We start from the raw sequence: 22,162 nt of genomic DNA, 5'->3' as shown, positions 1-22,162 counted from the left end.
ACTGCATAAAAATGCAGTCATACATTCTCATGTCATCGTCATAATACTTTTGGACCATTCCATGTATGTGAGCACAAAAATGCTCAATGCCAACAAATAACTAATCACATTGATCAGAGTTGACCTTAATCTTTGCCACAATGTATTTCTATTAAGAATTGGTGGAAACAACATCCTTTTGTCTGAATCTTCTTATTTTGTCATGTGTTACTTTTTTTGTAAATTCACAGCATTGCCCTTTTTTCTATTTCTTCTTGGCTAACCCTACATAAGGATGAAACAGCAACCTGCCATCAGCAGTATTCAAATACAATCAAAACCAAAGTATGCTACACTTAATGATGTGGGTATCTCACAGGATTCAGTTTTCCAGCAATATGAAATGTTTGCTTTGATTAAAGTAATCATGATGTTTTGTGCTTGGCTGCTTTAAAAGTTACAGACAAAACAACACATCAACAACAACAGAAATAGAAGGACAATGCAAAATGCATCACAAAACATTGCCAGTAAATAAGTTATAATACTTAAGGACATTGACATGTACCAACAGAGTCATTAAAAATGCATTTGTAAGAGCTTTAAAATCAGACAATGACACTAATGTGTTTAGCTTCAGGTCTTTTTGGAGGCTATTCCAACCAAGTGGGGCAGAACAGCTGAAGGCTTTCTTCCTAGACTGGTCCTTGCACTTGACATGGACAGCAGGATAGCATCATTTGATCTCAGGCTATAACTACTGATGGCTTTCAAATTGATCAGAGAACAAATGTAAAATGGAAGTTTCCCTAATATAGCTTTGTATATGAACAAGTACCAGTGAATAAGCCTCCGCCATGTCAGTGAAAGTAAGTCAGCCTTGGAGTACAAAGTGCAATGATGGGTTCTCAGTGCATCTCAGTGCACTATGATACGCAGTGTCTAACATATGCAAGAACTGGGCAGGAGCATTCATATACAATAGATCACCATAATCCAAAATTGGTAAAAATGTCACAGAGACCAGTCTCCTTCTGGCCTCAAAGGAGAAACATGCATGCCTTGTTTCTGAAGTAAAACCCTATCTTTAGCCTATATATATATATATATATATATATATATATATATATATATATATATATATATATATATATATATATATATATATATATATATATATATATATATATATATATATATATATATATATATATATATATATATATATATATATATATATATGTATATATATATATGTTAAAAATATATGTTAAAAAAAATTATATATATATAAATTTAAAAAAAAAAAAAAAAATATATATATATATATATATATATATATATATATATATATATATATATATATATATATATATATATATATATATATATATATATATATGTTAATATACATAATTAATAAATATGTTCACACTCCGAGGCGGTAGATGGCGCTACGCTTGTTGAGTGCTGTTTTAAAACAATACAAACGGTGAGGCGGAGGCAGGGCGGAAACTCCTGACAGTAGCTTAGCACTATCTTTACCAGAAACTGCACATTAAGGAGATGTTTCACAACTTGTCCTGAAACAAAACTTTAACCAGGCAAAGTGGGCTTTTGATCATTCTTTTTTTTACATTTTTCTCCTCACAATGTTGGAGCCAAATCGGGATATTTTGACTTCCCGGCTCCGTTGAATCCTCCGGACTCCGTCCAGCGGCAGCAGCTGCCGGGCAGCGCCGACACCAGCAGCCCGCGGCCGGGCAGCAGCTGCCGGCCAGCGCCGACACCAGAGCCCGCGGCCTGACAGCTGGCCCGGGGGGAGGCCGCACCGCCAGCGGTGGGGATTTAACTTCACCCGCTTCAGCAGCTTCAGGCACCACACACACACCCTGCCAGCCAACAACACAGCGGATTTATCATAGTGTCAGTAGTAATGGAGTCCTCTCTTGGGTTATGCGAGCAGGAATGCTTGGCAATATCCTTTTGAGTGATGTTTATTGTGTTTTGGAGTCTGCTGTTGCTTGTTAGCCAGCGATATCAGCTTATCATTCAGTAAACAGCTGGTTTAATCTCAGTATTATAATATAATTGCAGCTGACTTGTTATTAATATTGACTAAACTCGTTTTTTTGTTTAATAGAATAACGTCCTCATCTATTACGCTTTTACAAAGTTTGCTTTGACTGAGACTAATACTGCCACCAAACTTAATGTCTGTCTTCTTAAATGACCTTAACACTTGTAATTATTGTCATCAATTTGTCTCCTGATTTTAAGTTGGCATGTCTTCTTCTGACACATTTCTTCTGTCAAGCTGCACAAACGCTGCTTCACACTTACAAAAAGTGCTGTTGTTATGTCCAAGCTCGTCTCTCATCCTCCATCACAATAATTCCTTGATTGAGCTGCTCACACTGTAAAGGGTCAGGAGCTGCTGTCTGGCCACAAGGAGCCCAGGTTACTGTCACTAATTGAGCGCAGTGGAGAGTTTATGTAAGTATCAGAGATCCAAATAACTCCAAACTCAAGTGTTGTTGTTAGACAGTAGTTACATTTGTTTAAATCTGTTAAAGGTTGTGTCTCTGTCACCTTAACAGTATTCAGCACATTAAGATGTTCATGTTAGTATCTAATTATTAAAAGAAAAAGGAAGTTATTGGAGTGGGAGCCTAGTTGTTAGAGGTGGCTTGAGCTTGGAGGACCCAGGTTCAACTCCCCGGGTTTGTAACAGCGGTTAACCATACTGTAGATAATCTCGAGCTTTTGGTTTATTTAGATGAAATCCATGTGACTCCCAGTCCTTAGTTAGAGAGAACTGTTGTGTGACCAAAGTGTCAGAACTGGGCTTTTGTTTTTATGAGCTGTGCCTGTTTCATCATTTATCACCAGCTGAATAACTGTCCTGTTTTGCAAGTATAAATATTGATTTCAATGTTGTACATAAGTAGTTATCAGTATATAGTAAAATAAGATGACAGCTGTTTATCTAAATGGTGTCGGGCTGACCAGTAGAGGGGAGGATGTGATAAAACTACCTCTTTTACACAGAAAACAGGTCAGCTGTTAGAAATTGGAAATGGCACTTTAATTCAGTGTTGCACTTGCATCAATCAGATTTTGACCCAGTTACTCATCTGAAGGGGCACGCTCCTTGCACTAACAGCTTGCCATACTACCTAGATTTGGTCAAATGTTTTGGTTTAAGTGGAGGTCAGGTGGACAGGAGGTGGTTAGTTTCTACTTGACAGCCCCATTGTTTGTTTTGTGATAAGAGACATTGTGGGTGACAGTAGGGGGGTGTTTAATGACCAGTGTAGCTTGCAGATATATCCACTCACAGCCAGCTCACTGCACATAATCCAGAATTCCTTCACTTCGTCTTGGACTATAATAAGACTCACATGGGTACACAAGCAACATGCTCGGATAACTGTGTTAAAACCAGACAAAGCAAACTGAGGAACAATTTTGACAAGAAAAACTGGTAAGGAGACACAAAAACCAAATTGTACGATTCTTAAGTGTCGTAGGATCAGCACTTGTTACTAAATGTATTTATGATTACCACGTCTCCTCACCAGTACACATTTTTGATTTACTGAATAATTTTCCACACGATATACACAACATTAATACTTAAGGGTTACTACATAAAGGTTCAGGACCAATCCTATGAGATGGAGATGTTCTTTGTAGTTGAATACCTTTTTTATAGCTGTCAACCTTATAGGGTTCCCTTGAAGATTCAGCAAAGTTGTATGAGAAACATTTAATCCAACTGGTCTGAACCATTTTCTTCTGTCAACCATAATCACACTTATTGCAAAGTAGGGGGGGAAACCTAGGAAGCCACTACAGAGTTGCTTTGAACTCTGCTTTATGTCAGCTATTATTAGTAAGTGGAATGTGCCCTGGCAAGTCAATGGAGATCATAGATTTGAAGGTTTTTTTTATTGATTATTGAATAGCCCAAGACTTTCCTTTTCTAAATTCTCGGTCACTTTTGTGTCACTGTTTGCTTATTAAGTTGAAGTCACGCAATTTCTGATTGAACTGTAAAGTGTTGCATGTTTGCATGTGCTTTTTAAAAATAGAAAAAAGCATTCTAATTATATAGTATATAGTTTAGTTGCAATGGCACATATCCTCTCATTGCATTATGTGTTTCACCTCTAATATTTTCAGTCTGAATGCTGTGCATGAAGCTCATTTTTAAAATTTCAAAAGAATAAAATATGTGTTCTGGGTTATTTTCTTAATAGCATTAACATCTTATAATTAATTTGAAGTCGAATTCTGTGCTGTTCCCATCCAGGTTGGGTGTTTTGGCAACACCTGATGCTGTTGCGTCTCGTCCAGTTGCTCAGTTGTCAATACCCATCAATAGTAATTTTCAGATCGTGAGAGGTATGTGGCTTCTTGGCTTCTCAGTGTCACAATCATGGTCTAAATACCAAAAAGTAAAAAAGTAAATTACCAGCTCTTTTACACATTTATTTTAAAATTCAGTAAATAAGACATTTTTTTTTTTTTTTTTTTTATTTTTTTATAGAAACACAGGGAAACACACAATGGTAGGTGACATTTCTAAATGTCACCTACTTAATTTTACCTCTGTGGTGTAAAAACAAAATTCATGAGAATAGTTATCTTACTTGTGACAGTACAAACATGGAAAAACTAAAGAATACAGAACAAATTATTATATTTGAAATATTTCAGAACAACACTGATTTAATCCCAGTACACATCTTTAAAGTTCACCAGATAAATATCGGTCCTTCTTTATTTTTTCAGAAGCTGAAGAGGCACTCCTTATTAACCTCTCAGAAGATTGTGAGTACTTTCTGTCTCTTTATATTAATTGTCTATTATTTGCTTTTACTATTGGCTATTATTACCCACCCATTAGCTTGTTTGTGCAGTCATTTCAGGCTTTTAATGTTCAAAATAGCAGAAAGTGGGAAAGCAGAACTAAAATGTGCAACTCAAGTCCTGTCCAGCCCTACTACATTTTTAGTGCATACCTACAGCTAAGTGTCTTTGTCTGGTGGCATACTCTTGTCATGAGTTGCCAAGGCTTTCTTAAAGAATCTTGCACTGGTTTACTGATGGGTTGCTTTGCTCTGTTTCCTAGATAGTCAGTATTTCTGCTGTATTTGCAGAATCCCAAAGTGTTCAACGAATATGTGTGTTTTATTTCTCCTCCTTTAGCCTCAATTAGAATACGGATCAAAGGAGAAAAAGCACCAGAGCTGCTGTTGGAGTTCCAGGATGATGACCGGACTCAGACGTTCTTTACCCAAGTGAAGAGTGCTCAGCTACAAGGTATGATTGGGCTCCCAGCAGTCTTAGGTAGTGAGATGATTAATTATTAATTCACCCATCTAACATTCATTTACAAAGGGTGATTTATTCTGTTTGAGTACGTGTTCTATGGCCTCCCGCGCACTGGTGGGAAAAACACACCCTCGTTGGCTTTTTTTGAAATCACCAAGTAATGCTTCTGTCTATCTCTGTGAATACAGTTGTACAATCATTTAAGCTTAAATCATTATGATGTCACTCTTTTTAGTAATGTCATTGAAACATTGAAAATTAATGTTTAAACTTTACTGGCTTTCTGTAATCAGGGGTCTAAGGCATTTTTGGTGTTAAGTGCTGTTTCAAGTTTCAAAAGGCTTATGAATTTCATTTTGAGATTGTTTTGCATATTAACCCTATTGTTTGAATTAATTACTTGTATGAAAATGAGGATCATGTTCATATTGCAGAAGGATGGTCAACTTTCATTGAATTTAAATGGTCTTTTATGGTTAGGTCTTCACTATGAATACCATTAATGCTTATGTTATGCACAGTAACCTTATGTTTGAACAAATTGCATGGATATTTTAATTAAAGACAGAATAAATTATGTTTTTTTTTGTTGCACTGTTGCTGGGAAACTGCATCCAAGTTGATTTAAACTTGCTATTATTGAACGCTTGGCACAAATTTGGTCGTTAGTTGGGCTTGTGCAAATTAGCAATGCTCTTGAAAATGTTCACATCTAATGTGCACAAAAAAGGGTAAGTGTTAATTAGTAATGCATTTTTCTATACTAAATGCACAATACACAGTTTTTTTTAATCTCTTCTCTTCTGTGGCAAAAAAACTTTTTTTTATTGTTTTATTGGATGTTAAGAAATTGCACGTGTTGAGCAATGACATGTTGATGGTTATGTGTTTCTTTCTGACAATGCTGTTTGATTTTTCTCAGTTTCATCTCAGTCAAAAGCAATGGAGCCCCTTACACCAAATGCCCATAGAGGTCCAGTCCCCATCCCACCGCAAAGAGCAACCAAGACAGCTAACACAGTGAGCGCTGGTCTCCACACATCCAAATCTACGAGTGCACTGCTTAACAACAGCACTTCAAAAAGTTGGAAAAACACAGGTAATGTAGTACATAACAGCCGTAACAGATGAGCTGAAGGCAGATAAGCAATAGCCCATGCGACATGGAAACCTTAACCATATTAACCATCAAACTGCCTTTTCAAACTTATTTTTTCTGAAGAACCAGCCCAGTCACTTGGTCCAGGTTTAGGTTTCGAGGAGAGTTTCAACAACTCTCTCAAAGTGGAAGAGAAGAAGAATCAGCAGAATCGTATAGTTGCCTCCAGGGAGCCTCCACCCATTCCCCCTCTACCACCCCGCAGAGTGTTCTCCAATCCATCAAATCCTCTTCCGCCTGCACCGGTCCCGAAAGACAGAGCAGTCTCCTTACCGGTTGGAGACAACTCCAAGGCAGAGTAAGTCCAAGATGGCCAAGATGCTGCTCTTATCGCCAAATTGTATGTAAGATTCAGGGGTAGGACTCGATAAGTGGCTATTTCATATATATATATATATATATATATATATATATATAATTTGTATTCTGTTTTTTACTTTTTTGTACTTTTTTTTTTTTTTTCTTTTTTTTTTTTTTTGGGTGTTTAATAACCTCCACTTTTTGTTACCGTAGTTTAAGGTTGGGGTTTGACAGGGACAGACCACCATCTTGGTGTGACAGTCCAACAAGAAAGGCCATGCTCTCCACCCCGGCAGGACAAAGAGAGTACCTCTTAAAACATCATCTGTCTAAGAAGGAGAGCGAGTATGTGAACATTCGGCCCTACAGGTGGGAGGATTATCTTCATGCTGTTTCCTTTTTAGCTAAGATTTTGAAATGCAGGACTTGAGATATTTTTTAATTATGTGGTTCGGCTGCTGCTAATCATACATTACATTTTGTGCCACAGGTTTTTTGTAGGTACTTGGAATGTCAATGGTCAGTCCCCAGACAGTGGTCTTGAGGCTTGGCTCGGTTGTGACGATGAACCTCCTGACATGTATGCTGTGGGGTCAGTAAGAATTAAGAATGATATACTTTTATTATTATTTAAATTCAAATGCTGTCTTATGTTGATGATTAGATAACTTTCAATATGGTGACTTGATATTTGACTGTAGTTTTCAGGAATTGGATCTGAGCACTGAAGCTTTTTTCTACATGGACTCATCCAAGGAGCAGCTGTGGGCTGAGATGGTAGAAAGGAGCTTGCACCCAAAGGCAAAGTACAAGAGGGTGAGTTCAAAAGTTTAGTTTGTATCATGTGCATGTTGTTTAGAAACACAATCCGAATGTTACAACGGAAGTGTTAGCCCTAGTATGCATATATGTTGGAACATATTCACTTGGTTTTCTTTCCTTCAGTTATTAATATTATCATCATTATTTCCAAAGGTTCGGATTGTACGACTCGTTGGGATGATGCTTGTGGTCTTTGTAAAGAAAATACACAAGAATCAGATTAAAGAAGTGGCTGCAGAGCACGTGGGGACAGGAATCATGGGGAAAATGGTTTGTTCATGCTGAACTTGGACTTTGTTTACTTAATAACTTTGAAATGCTCTATTTACAAAGAATGGCCGGGTTTCCCAGATCAGTTAAGTAGTTCTTAACAGCGAAAGACTTCTTTCAAACCTTCTTAAGGAGCCTGTGAAAGAAAATCGCGTTTCCCAGAGTTGCTCTTAGCTTAAGTATCTCTTTCATTAAGAAGGAAATGAAAGATGCTGCTGACCCAGTCTTTCCAACCTTCTTAGTGAACAAAGACTCACAGATCCAGCCGCGTCAGGCAAATCAATATCACACCAAGCAATGAGATATTAAAACAATGCACCCCGCACAAATTTTGATTTATTTTATACTTTAGATTTATATTGTTTAGCATTTATTGGTGACAGCAAAGGGGGAAAAAAAGAAAAATAAGGAATAACAAGTGTGTTCCTGTATATGCTTTATGCGCACAAATAAAACGATCATCATGAATATCATTTATTTGATAATTTGGCTGCTATACAGCATGTTCTCGCTGCAAATCAACCGCGTCACCGTGCGCGAAGCAGAACTGTTTATATGAACGCATTCGTGCGTCAGCACTTCAGTCCCCTGGACGTGCTGTCGGACCGGGCTGTCCAGGCAGCCGGGACACCGATCCTCCTGCGCCGCGCCCGAGCGCATCTATGTGATGACAGGGAAGCAGCAGCTGATCAACGGGATCCTTTGATGAATCGTTCATTACAGTCTCAAATATAATCAATGGTGTCGGTTTATATTAAAGAATCTTTTTGCCCAGAAGAAAAAAGAGCGAAGACAACGACCCATAACTATTTTCTTCTCTTGAAAAAACCCACCGACTCGCGCTGTATACAGCGCGAGTCGGGATGCCGCATCATTCAGAAGAGGAGGAATACGTGCGAGGCGGGGATGATCTCTGCAATCTGAAGCCCTCTATAATTGTAAAAATCACGGGTTCTTTTTGGAACATAACCCCTGCGAAAAACCAGGGTTTGCTGTATTTCCACGTTGCGATTTGCGAAACTCGCTTTCTCTTGGCTCATGTTTTTGAACGCACACACACGCCCACCCCGTTTACTCCCGGTTTCTGCGTGTGGGGAAAAAAAGCCTCACTTTAGCCAGAAATAACGGAGTAACACACCGTTTGGATGAAAAAGGGTCATTGAATTATATTTATCATCTTAATTTTTTATTATAACGCACAGGCAGCAGTGAATTAGTGCGTTAGGTAGCAGTGCTGCGTGTGAAAATGCGCTGATAGTGATCGGTGATCGATTTGCCTGGCATCGATTCATTTGGTTTCAGAACCGTACAGCTGCTCCAAAGAGCTTCTGAAAGAGCGAAACTAAAGGACGGTGTTAAGAAGTCATCTGGGAAACACCCGTATCTTAGGGTTCTCTCTTAGTTCAAACCTTCTTTGAACCTCTCTTAAATCCTTAAGAGAGGTTGGATCTGGGAAACCCGGCCAATATCTCTTTAGTATACTTTAAAACGTATTATGCTGAAACGGAAATCATGTGATAAGTGACCTCAGTTGAGCTTGTTAATTAATAAATAAGCTTTTCGTATTCAGATAAGGCCTTTTTTGATTGATGTTTCAGGGGAATAAAGGAGGCGTTGCCGTGAGGTTTGTTTTCCACAACACAAGTTTCTGCATTGTCAACTCACATCTAGCGGCGCACGTCGAAGATTTTGAGCGACGAAATCAGGACTATAAAGACATATGTGCCCGCATGACCTTTCACTTACTGGACTACCCTCCATTGAGTATCGTCAAGCACGAGTGAGTCCCTCAGTCATTTATGTTTTGGCTAAGAACATGGCTCTGAACTATTTTGCAATGTTCCTTTTTCATCCTCGTTGATTATGTTACTGTTATTAGTTGCTATTACTCTGCTTGCCTAGTTCAAGGTATCGCAGTATATTCTGGTAATATACAGACAAGTGTCACTGACTCAGTCTTTTCCAGTGTGTGAGCCAGACAGCGAGAATAATCCTACTCACAACAGAGCTGATCCTCAACTTGTGTTTTTTAATGTTTTCTGTTGTCTTTTGTGTCTCAGTGTAGTAATCTGGCTTGGGGACCTAAACTATCGTCTCTTTATGTACGATGCTGCTGAGGTCAAACAGCTCATTGCAGAGAATGCACTGAAGAAGCTTCAGGAGGTTGATCAGGTAAGAGGCCACCATAGTCTTTTAAACATCCTAACACTGACATTTAAATGCTTAAAAGCTATTTCTTAAGTTATTGATATAATACAGGAAAAGTACCGGTGTATATAGTGAAAATAAAAAACAAAAAAAGCTTTAGGAGTCACAATTTGTTTCAGTTCAGCTCAATATCAGAAATTTACAGCAAAATTAATCTTAGAAAAAGCTGATAAGATTAAATTCAAAAGTCACATTTATTACAGTCCATTTCAGTTAAATTATAATTAAGCATTGGCAGTATGGCCTAAAAATAAAATGTCAAATGTAGTACCATGTCGGATTTTCAATTTTAATTAATTTATTTTCTCTTTGAAACAGAGAGGGGAGGAAAGCTACTAAAGATAAAAGAATTCCACAAAATGTATTGTTTTTATTTTAATTATAGGAATGATTAACAAAAGACGACTTTTATTAGTGGGAATAAATAAAGTGCCATGTTAACTTTAACAGTTATTTTTTTCTAAAATAAACAATAATATAGAAGAAGTAGGCTCTACGGTTGACTGTATTCACCATTAAGATAAATCAAGGCTTTTCGAGTGTACATGGGCACTATATTTTTCAATGTTTTAGCTATCCACCATATCTGTAGTGCCTTTCCACCAGGTTGTCTCATCATATTGGTTAATGCAGGAAAAGGATGCTAATGTTTCCTGTGTTTCAACTGTTTTGTGCAGCTGATAGTCAGTGGAAAAACTTTAGAGTTTAGAGTTAGTTTAGAGGAAAAACTTGCCTCCAGCAGAACCAGATTTATGAAAGGCAGCCATAGGCCTCAACTAGTTGAGAAATGAGATCCCAGGACACGGACCAACAGGCAAAACATTCAGCAAGGAATGCAATACAACTCACTGAATCTAACCGTATTACTAGGTGAGGAAAATAAAGCAAGGTGTAAATATGAGCAGATTAAGCTTGAATTTATTGCAATGAGAAGGGGGCTGAAAGATAACAGCTAGCATATTTCAAACGCCAAGTATTTCTTTATTAATGCAATGTGGAAGAATGAATGTGGGAAAAATGCACGTGACCTGTTTTCTGCTTGTGACATAAATAAAAATTGTGTGACTACTTTCATTTTTCTCTACTTCTACCAAACAGTAAGAATTAACAGTGTTGCCTTTTTCATATGTAGCTGAACATTCAGAGGCAGACAAAAAGAGCCTTTACAGACTTCATGGAAGGAGAGATTAACTTCATTCCCACATACAAGTATGACCCCAAAACGGATCGATGGGACTCAAGGTAAGACCATATTAATGTGCTGCATCTACTTTTCCAAATGCATAACAATACATACGTTTATTGTTATAACAAGTCTTTCTTTTGGATTTTAATTTCTTTTACAAAACTGAGTCTGTATTCCACACAAATGAACGCACCTTAGTTTGACGGGAACTTGATTTTGTGCTTGTTGTCAAACTGGTGCAGTTGTTTCGACCAACTAGAGCAACAAATTCTTAGACGTAGGGCTGAGTATCTAAAAAATGTAAACAAATACTGTAACAGTGTCAAGAAATATGCTGCAGTGGTATTGGATTTTTCTCTTTGAATTAATCTTTCTTTCATCAATAATTTCCTCATTGAACCCAAACATGAAAGAAATAGTTTCATTTTAATAACAAATTGTTAAAGTGCTTGTTTGTCATCATTCCTAGCAATTCTGATAGTAGACAAATAGTAATGTTTCGTCACAAAAAGGTAAAACTGTATGAAAACAGGTTGGGTAGATGAGAGCTGCAACATGAGATCTCAAATAGATCCAACTCTCCACCTGTGGCCACATTTCACTTTCTATTCTCAAGGAAACCTGTTTGCACCGTATCACTACACTAATACAGAGTCAGCAGTAACATTCTTGCTTGTCACATTTCCAGTATTTTGCACTTCCTCCTAAACTGTGGCTGTTTCCTGCAGTGGGAGGTGCCGTGTTCCGGCCTGGTGTGACAGAATCCTGTGGAGGGGCAACAGTGTCAAGCAGCTCAAATACCGAAGTCACATGGAACTGAAAACTAGTGACCACAAGCCCGTTAGCTCCCTTTTCTCAGTAGGGGTAAGACTTTAATACAGATCTTAAGAATCAAAAAACAGGAAAAAAAAAAGCAAATGAAAAGGTTGAAACATCCAGGTATTGGCAAATTGTGGTAAAAATACCATGATAAAACACAATCAATTAACATTAATATAATGTTTTGGTGTTTGTTTCTGTGTATGTGTGTAACAGGTGAAGGTTGTGGATGAGCACCGCTACAAAAAAGTGTTTGAGGAGAGTGTTCGGGCAATGGACAGAATGGAGAATGACTTCCTTCCATCTGTGTCTCTAAGCAGGAGAGATGTAATAATACTATCTGATATTCTCACAGTGACATAAACTGCACACACTTACGATTTAAAATATCTCCCTCAAATGGAGACTTTTGTTATACCAAATACTATTATTGCAAATATATAATTAATGGTTCTTTTGACTTTTTCTGCAGTTTGCCTTTCAGACTGTAAAGTTCCGGCAGCTTCAGAAGGAGCCCTTCCTAATAACTAATGACGGGCAGGTACCCTGCCACTTTGCTTTCATCCCTAAACTCAATGACTCGCAGTACTGCAAGTCTTGGCTGCGTGCCGAGCCAAGTGATGGACTCTTAGACCCAAGTAAGCCCTTTGATTCCTAATTAAAATCATTTATTGAGGGACTTTCTTCAGGCTTGTTGCCTCAAATTATGTGCTGGAGATCCTGTGGTGTTTCATTTAGTTAATTTTGTCATTTAGTAGTGAAATGTAATGAGTAGATTTTTTTTTTTTGTCACACACTTCTAAATGTGTTTCCTGGAAAGATAAATTTCCTCTAGTTTGCAGTAATCTGAGACTTTTCTTATCTTCCAAAACAGATGAGACCCTGGAAATCTATCTCGAGGTGTACGTCAGCAAAGACTCTGTCACGCTGCTGAACTCTGGGGAAGACTCTATAGAGGACATTCTGGTACTCCATCTGGACCGTGGCAAGGACTACTTTATCACCATCTCCGGCAACTACCTTCCCAGCTGCTTTGGCACCTCGTTGGACACTTTGTGCCGCATGAAAAAGCCAATCCGAGAGATCCCCATTACCAAACTTATTGACCTGGTGAGGACACATTGAAACAGCAGTCTTAAAAGGGAAAATACTGTCAGACCAGTTACACATTAGGATTAGTAACTACATTTCCCTTGCATTAGTTAAAATTAATTTACATGATTCGTCAGTGCAAGCTATCTTGACTCAGATTGACAGCTCTTCCTCAATGTAGCTATTTATTTTCTGAAACCATGGAGGAGATGCAAGGCCCCTGTTTCAGGGTACATGCAGATGCGGAGAGGGAGATCCTATTTATAGAGTATAACATGTCCCAACTTGTATATTTCCGACCGTGAGGGGCCCAACAACAAGGAAGTAGCTGACTCAGGTTATATCCACTTTAGTCTATTTTATATAAATAGTCTTCTGTTCTTCATACAGTCACCCCTCTCTGCCTCCATTTTGCTATTTGTACCTTATCTAATCTAACTTTATGAAACAGTCTTACTGTCATTTCTTTTTTCCACTTAAACCATTAAATGATCCTACTGTGGAGATGATTTGATCAAATCATTTATACAAGAGTAATCTATAATCTATCACCTTTTCTTATTCTGTGTTTATAGTTTGTCTGCTTTTTTCTTTTTCTTTTTGTATTTCTCTTCACTGTCTCTTCTTGCAATGATCATTCCTTTCCGAAACGCTCTGCTTGTGGGCTTGTGGGACTTCTTGATCAGGGAGAGGACAGCTACATGGAAAAGGTAAAATATTAACTCAATATCACTCCGTGTAGCTTATCACTAGGTAGCAGACTTTCTTTGATCAGGTATTCATTTTATGACACATTTTATAGTTTCCTTTATTTTCTAGGTACTAACAATTGATAGGTTCATATATTATTAGAATCCGTCATGTTTCTTGATATGACATTAAAACCCACCATTAAACTAATTTCCTGGAAAGTAGGAACAGAATCCTACAGTGTCCTTGAACAACTTCACTTTATTTAGAAAATATAAAATGAATGCAAAATGTGATACTATCTACTTAAAAAAAAAAAAGTGGGAGAGGCTGCAGGGGGAATTTGTGTCCATTCTTGGTGAATACAAGATACTAAGTATATGGTTATTCATGATTAGTAATGCATTTTCAAAATGAGACAAATGTTGACTGCATGCATGTCACTCGATCATACAAAATCTCTTTATGAAGCTATGTAGTAAGTTCTGCACAATGACCTCTTTCCCACTATCAAGCCACGCAGGGCAGAGGTTTGAATGCTTTTATAGCCCCTGGCCTCAGCTTGCAGAAAAATAACTCTGAATAACTGCTCTCACTATTTGGCTGACAGCCCCGCTGTACTGCCATCTTATCCGTTTAAATATTCTGGCGTGGTGGAAACGGCTCACTTTCATTTCATTCATGAGATGGGATATCCAGTGTGTGGAAACATGCTGAAACAATCTTTTTGGTGAATGAACATAACTGAATCACTTGCTAAAACGAGCTGTTCATTTCACCGTTCAACTAAGCTGAGTTGTGAGACTGAATCATGAGACTAAACAAACATGATTTTTTCCCTGGGAACAAATGATTTTCGTGAATCAGTATCCGTGTGTCCCTGAACTAACAGCCAAAGTAGTTAGACGACAAGACTTCATGCTAAATTCTACACTTACAATGTCACAAACGCACTTTATAGTTCCCCATTGTTCTAACAGATTTTTCAAAAACACAAAATTAACAAGGCTGTAGTGCAGGTAAGCAAAGAGTCTGATCAGTGCAGCTGTGTCAGGATCGGCGCATCATTCACTGGATCATCTAAGATAGCATACAACTGAACATAATTAAACCAGGTCAACATGAGACTTGAGTGACAATCTGCAGCTTAAACTCAGAATCAAGGTCTCAAAGTCCAAGAGTTCATCTGTGTTTCAGTTCAGTGAGGCAGAGTTCTGTGATTCTAGTGATTCGGTGCACTGAAAATAACATCCGTGCTCATCACTAGCTACAAATAGCGGGAAGGGAGTGTGAGTCAATGCTGAGATGATGCATAGGGTAACTGGGATTGATCTAAAACTAAATCTGTCATAAGATAAAGTCCTTGGAAAACACTCCTTATACTTTGAAACTGCATCTAGCCCCATTAGGCCTAAATTTGGCTGCACCAAAAAGTGAGGCCAGAAATCGGGAGCCACAACAGCATCAGTTGGCACTGTTAACCACTGGAAGTTACAGTGGACAAGCAACTGGCCTGGCTCGGCTTCGATATTGGTCAATGAGGTCTGGCATTGTCCTGCTGAAATGACCATGCTTTTACTGACAAAATATGTTACATTGATAGAAACTTATGTCTCTACAAAACTCCAACAGACTTTCTCTATGGTATTTTTCTACATTCACAAATCACCCATGTCATGGGAGATGATGTACACCCACAGCATCACGGATGTAGGATTTTATGATAGATGGACTTACCAAGCCACAGAACATCTGAAATGAGCTTGTGCTCAGAGAATTTAGCAGCGCTTCTGCAACCATTTGATAAATGGCTTCCTCCTTCCGTAATACAGTTGCAGGCTTTATTTCTGGATGTAGTGATGGGCTATTAGGCGACGATGACTTTCTATGGTACTGTCAAGCCCATGTAGCTAAATTCATCACAGTAGCTCGACAGTTTCTCTCGCAGCACTGTCTGAGGTTGCGAAGGTCGCATGCATCCAACTGTGCATTCGTTTGAATTATTAGTATTATTTGTTGTTGAATCTTCAAGAAAGGTGTTACTTCTGTGCAATGTTTTGTATTTCTTTCTCCTCTCCTTTCTCCTCCATTTTGTGGGGGGCTGTGCTGCAGGCATAACATTTATATTTGTTCACATTTTCTAAATAATATTGAAGTTGGTCCATGAAAACGCTGAAAATCGTTTCCTATGGCTGAACAAATAAAGGTTTTAATTAATGAAAAAACAACAGATGTGATACAGATTTAACTGATACAAAGAACCACATAATGGCCATCCAAGGTAAAATAACTAATAATTAGTATTAAAGGGAAAAAAAACCCAGATTAACTGTTTTCAGTTTCTGAAATGTGTTGAATGTAGTTTGTATTTTGTCTTAATTTTTTCCTGATTTGATTGTTGTTTGAACAAAACAATCTTCTGTTGTTCTGATAACAACAGAAGGCATTTCAAAGACCAGGCTTGTACTCTTTAGATTAGTGAGATTTTTGGGTTGTATGTAGCCTGAAGTTATGCCACTTTTGTATTTAGTAACTTGAGTTATTTTCAGTTCATACGTGTTTTAGACCCTGTGATTATTTTCACACCCAACCAATAATGGAAACGCACTGAAACTTTTGCCCAAAAACTGTTTTGCCATTCTGTAATCAGAAATACAACAAATCTCAGATTGAATTAGTTGATTCTCAGTTTATATCTCTGAAAGCTGACATGAGCAGCCAGAGATCCCGTAGCACAGACTACTCGTGAACGTGACTAAAGTTAATGGGAGGAGGAATGTTGTGGTCTGATCCGCTAAGCTTGAACCCTCACATGACATCCAACAAAAATGTTCTCACACATGTTACAACATTACTGATTAATAATAGTTCATGGTTGCATGAATAAGCAGATAAACACAATTGACTGTAAATATGGCCCCATTTGCTTACGGTGTTACAGTTAATATATTCTACTTCTCAGTTTTTTCCTCTGAATAATTCACCACACTGTAAACATTTTAAAGAATCACAGTATAACTGTGAATTTAGTATACGTTTTTTTAGCGTTGTCCAGATTAAAGGCCCTCTGCAGCCCCCCTGCCTTCATGTGCAGCATCAGAAACTGTGGTTATTTGTGGATGTCTCTTCTGAGTCTCATTGTTCCCATTCCCATTGAGTCCCATTCTGAGACCCATTTGAAGAGATAAAAAGAATATGGTGAACTTAATAAAATAACTTGCTTTCAAGTCTCTAGACCTCAAAGATGATCTTGAGGTCTAACAAAGGACACTTTGTTACACTTTATGAAGCAATAAAAAATTGTGTTTCTAGGAAAGTTGCAATGTTTGTTATAATCCTGTTAAGGATTGTGTTTTTCTCCTGATCAGGAAAAGTCGAAGGTTAACTTCCTGATGGTGGAGGGAGCAGGTACGGAGGACAAACCTTTGAAGATCCCCAAAGAGGTTTGGATTCTTGTCAACCACCTCTACACCAAGTCCTGCGATCAGGTAAGAAAGCTACAACTGAGTAAATATTGGTAGTTATTTATTGAGATTAATTCTGCCAAATTATAAAAATTAGCCTAAAAGCTCATTGATCTGTTCTTTTTTTATAATACAAAACAAGAGTTAAGGTGAATACACATATTATTTAACTTATTTACAGACTATATATTTTGACATGAATGTCAACAGTGCGCATATTAGCATAAAATGAGTAATGGTACAAAGTTAATATACATTTATTTTTAATGTAAGTTTAGTTTATTGTTTTTTATTTAGCACAAATTATCATCTTGTGTGCTGTTGATCAGCCTCACTAGCTACACAGCAACTCAAGCGTGGAAGTAGAACATCCTGCTCCTATTTTAGATTAGTATTGCACAAGAATATATCACACATTTTGTTATTATAAATATAACTAGCAAACAATGAAAGAGAGGCCTTGAACAAGGACATATGAGCAATTCACAGAAAAAGAAAGCTTTGTGAGGACAAAGACCCTTAGTAGTATAATAAATGTGATTCAGTTCTTGAGTACCAGGCTGATATCTACATGTCTTTGTTTAAAAGAAATGTATTTATTTTTTATCGTAACTGACAGATTGAGGTAAATGTTGTAGCACTGCAGAATAAATATGTTATTATTATTTTTATTTGTTTTTTTCCCCCCTTAATCATTGCCACTACCACAAATAACTGAGTGTGAGACCTTTCTTATTGCAGGTGTTGGTAGTTGGCATAAAACCTTAAATGGTCCCTTAAACCAAAGATATATAATATAATGATGGTTAGATACCTAATTGATCCTGGAAAGGGGAAATTTGAGTGGTCAAAAGGCAAAAAAAATTAAAAGAATATTTTCCATGTTTACTTATCCAAATATGAGAGTATTGTTAATTAACAGAACATCTCAGCATTACGCCACAAATCTGTAAAAAAGCGTCGGCTTAAATAGTGATGTTCGGTCCTTGGTAATATCACTGCTGTAGTTGTGTTTCTGCTGTGCCTTACTGATCAATGCAGGCTGAAATCTTACATGTGCATGTCATGATGATATAAAAAATCAACTATGTTGTTACTAACTGGACCCAGATTGTGTGCAAACCAGTTCAAATGTTTAATACTCTGTCACAGGAGGACTTGTTCCAGACACCAGGCTTACAAGAAGAACTCCAGAGTATCATTGAATGTCTGGACACCAGCATCCCAGAGTCCATCCGTATCCTCTAATGTACAATCTGTCCGACAATCAGCCATGTGTTTTTCCAAAATGTAAAAACATGATAATGTGAAAGATCCTTAACACCATTAACTCTTTGTTTTTAGTTAACACCTGGGCATTATAGTTGATTGAAGTAAATGTGAAAATCTAAGTGGACTTGCTTGCTAAGTGTTGACAGGTTATGAGGAGACATGTGGCTGGAAACAGGATTGAAATCTTTGGAGATTAAAAATTTGCCATCACACTCGTGATTGTCTGATCATCCCATGACGTGATTTTCTCCAGTTAATTTTCCCTGAATATTTAGACGATCATAAAGGATGATCATCCCAGATTTTCCCAACCACATTATTCTTGAATATTGTGTATTATTAGTATACTCAGGGGTTTTGATAATGCAGTTCTTAACCCAGTTTTAGCAATCGCTTTGTTTTATTTGATTGATAGCACAGACTATCTCTGTTGCCTGTACATCCTTATCCATCGTTTATCCAAGTCCTTTGGGTATTATTTTTCCTGTTCATATACAAACGGCACAAACAACTTGCACTTTTTTTTCAACCCATTTAAAACATCTGAAACATGCAGCCCATTGGAACATGTCAGCCTGTACTGGATAAACTGGCTTTTAGCCATTTGCTTTGTTAAATGCAGACTTTTTTCTTCTTCCCTTTTTTCTCTTTGACATTGTAGACACACAGTGTACGTATGTATCCAGGGACACTGTCCATACTGAAATCCATAAATGCTTGTTGTTCCCTAACCTGTCATACAGCTGGTTGTAACCACTCTGTAGCCGAGGCTCTGTTGATCTTTCTGGAGGCCTTGCCGGAGCCAGTGGTGTGTTACGAGCTCTACCAACGGTGCCTAGACTGTGCACATGACAGTCGCCTCTGCAAACAGGTTTGGTGATCACAAGTTGTTACGTAAACGCAATGTATAATGAATGTGAAGACTAAAGTGTAGAACTGGATCTATCAATGTACTCTTTAATTTGTCTCTTTCTCTGCTCTGATGTTTAACAGTTAATCTCTCAGTTGCCCCGGGCTCACCGCAACGTGTTTCGCTACTTAATGGCCTTTTTGAAAGAACTTCTCAAGCACTCAGACAATAATAACCTAACAGCTAACCTCATAGGTAAGAGACATTTGTGTCAATTGCAGTTTATCAAGTGTTTCTTGGATTAATTAATTTCTAGTTATTTTTTTTTGTCTTTTCTGTTTTATGTTTCTAGTTGAGCTATTTTTTTATTATCAGAACAGACACTCGTGTCATGATTTTCCTTTTTTTTTTATACAAGTCTACTCAAAAATGTTTTGGTGACACTGGTGAAATTAAAGCTGCCATAAACATTAATTTAAAGAAAACACGAGTTCCAGCAGGTAGATTCAGATTACTGATTATCATGTCTGCCAGTTGGGCATGTTTCTTGTCATCTGTACGGAGACTCACCACCTTAATATCGTTTAAAAAAAAAAAACAACTAATTTTAGACAAATGTTCACTGTGATCAAAACTAATCAAACTAATAAAATGACATTCTTCTATTTTAGCTACCCTTTTTGCCAGCCTCCTCATCAGACCACCTCCCAACGTGGCGAGCAGACAGACGTCACACGACCGACAGAAAGCCATCAACTTTGTTCTGGGTTTTCTCATGGCAGGAGATGAGGAGTAACTTAGATCCAGGTTTCTTCACAGTGCCGGATGGGTTTGGAGCTTATTGTCAAGTCGGCTCACCTGCTGCAATCTACCTGGACCTTTGTCACACTGTGTAACTGATCCACTCGGTAGTTTTTCATCTACTGGAGACCAGTACAGCTGTTTTTCACCTTAGCTTTTGCTAATCTTACATAAGGGGTACCGGAACTTTGATTTAATCAGTGATGATTTTAACAGGTGTCATAAAGAATTGAACTGATTCCTATGCACTTTTTTCCGATGACCTGAGGACGAGTGCTCCTGACCAGACTTATCCGCACCCTCAGCTGACACTTTTTTTGTTTTAGGTGCTTATGCCAAAATGACCCCTGAACAGTGAGCGCTATTAATGTGAAAACACTATGGATATGTAGAAATTTAAAGGAAAAATGACTTACACTAAATAAAAAACGACTAGATACTGTATGTACAAGTATACTAATTAAAACATTTATCAGTCTGAAGTGGGATATAATTCTATAACAAAGAATGTTTTAGCTTAAGATAAATCATGACAATCATTTGTTGCTGCATTTTAGCTGTGGGAGCAGATTGTAAGATATCTTTGAGAGTTATTTAAAATATTTGTTGTGTTTTAACTGTTATGTATATTCTTGCTCCAAGTTTGCACCATTTGAATGGCTACCCCCCCTTACTGCAGTAACATTTATTTTAGGCCTGTGTTGGTTTAAAAAACAAAGTAATGAATTGTTTTTATCGCTATGTTAAAGACAGCTCTGTTATGAATATGTGCAGTATATTGTGTAACTACAGTTGAGCGCCTTACCTTAAGTTTTCAGTTCCCCTCAAGTTGCAAAACAAGTCTGTTAACACACTAACTTCCCAGTCAACCAGAGTGATCCACCCTCTTTGGTTATTGTCTTTAAATTATGTAAATAGTGAGCGTTACATTGGTGTTTGACTGTGGTGGTGCAAGTCTGTGATATGTCTACAGTTTGTCATATATGTCATGACAGTGGTACTTTTCAACATTGGTGTATGTTTACATGTGTTTTTTTTTTTCTAACTTCTGACACATTTGAAGCTCATTACTTATTGTTTTAAGACTTGATACCATGGCACAATGTTATGTAAGGCTCTTTTCAGTGCAGCAACATTTTCTGGGAACAAGTCTTGCACGGTTTAATGGCTCATTACTTTCCAGACTACAGCCCACCCTTCTTGCTCCGTTGTGCCACAGAGGAACACTTTTTCTGCATTTGCTGTTGCAACACATACCACTGGAATTGTAATAAGGAACTTCTTAACTGCGTGAGACTGAAGGTTTCCTCTTTAAAAGTTTCAGGAGTAGGTTTCACATTAGTTTTTCACTCACCTTCTCAGCATCATCTGTAAATGTGGTGGTCTCAGGTTTTTTTTTAAAAACCTAGAGGATTTAAATCGTTGTCAACATTAAGGCATGATCAAACATGAAAATGCTGAAAATCATGGCTTATTTCATTTCCTGCTGTGTTCAAGTAGCTCTTCTCGTCTTTGCCTTGTTGCCATTAACATGTTAAATTCTTCTGTTGGCCTTATTGAAACAGCTTTGTCAAAAGGTGGCGTGGAAAAGAATTCCTGCAGAGTCATGTTTGGGAAAACCATTTTACAAAAGCAGTTTGTCCACTAATTTACTTTGTCTTTAGAAACACAATCTTAATTATGTCACAGGAAATTATAATGAATAACCTCTGATTTTAAGTGTTGTCTTATGTAACTGTAGCAATGACGTCATGGTGTGGATTTGCTTTTCTTTATTCCTGGTTTTGTCATAAAGTTAAGGTACTTTAAAGATGCACAGTGACTCACTAGTTTTGGTCTTTACCAACTTTTGGTATTTTTAATTTATTCAAAAGAAATAAAACTATACAAAGCATTTGTGTTCTCGC

The 22,162-nt window shown here is 37.5% G+C and overlaps 1 protein-coding gene across 3 annotated transcripts; it reads left to right on the top strand.

Annotated features, from left to right (window-relative positions):
* Nucleotides 1-1,472: 1,472 nt before the first annotated feature.
* On the top strand, nucleotides 1,473-22,149 carry ocrl (OCRL inositol polyphosphate-5-phosphatase). Of its 3 annotated transcripts, XM_061725664.1 has the most exons (24): nucleotides 1,473-1,958; nucleotides 2,397-2,475; nucleotides 4,298-4,389; nucleotides 4,780-4,818; nucleotides 5,197-5,310; nucleotides 6,245-6,421; nucleotides 6,545-6,779; nucleotides 6,995-7,150; nucleotides 7,272-7,373; nucleotides 7,483-7,597; nucleotides 7,757-7,873; nucleotides 9,472-9,653; nucleotides 9,934-10,045; nucleotides 11,214-11,323; nucleotides 11,996-12,131; nucleotides 12,303-12,413; nucleotides 12,559-12,724; nucleotides 12,961-13,196; nucleotides 13,865-13,888; nucleotides 17,237-17,356; nucleotides 18,485-18,569; nucleotides 19,348-19,475; nucleotides 19,598-19,709; nucleotides 20,126-22,149. In XM_061725664.1, exons 1-24 carry the CDS (start codon nucleotides 1,916-1,918, stop codon nucleotides 20,248-20,250), a joined length of 2,916 nt encoding a protein of 971 aa, XP_061581648.1. In that variant the 5' UTR covers nucleotides 1,473-1,915; the 3' UTR covers nucleotides 20,251-22,149. The 3 variants fall into 3 exon arrangements, with proteins under 3 accessions (XP_061581648.1, XP_061581649.1, XP_061581650.1); XM_061725665.1 differs by lacking the exon at nucleotides 13,865-13,888; XM_061725666.1 differs by lacking the exons at nucleotides 1,473-1,958; nucleotides 2,397-2,475 and adding an exon at nucleotides 2,640-3,466.
* The last annotated feature ends 13 nt before the right edge of the window (nucleotides 22,150-22,162 follow it).

Source organism: Cololabis saira, chromosome 7 (assembly GCF_033807715.1).
Source record: "Cololabis saira isolate AMF1-May2022 chromosome 7, fColSai1.1, whole genome shotgun sequence".
In the NCBI taxonomy this organism is placed as follows: domain Eukaryota; kingdom Metazoa; phylum Chordata; class Actinopteri; order Beloniformes; family Belonidae; genus Cololabis; species Cololabis saira.
Note: the sequence above shows the minus strand (reverse complement) of the source record. Positions and strands in the feature narration are given on the sequence as shown.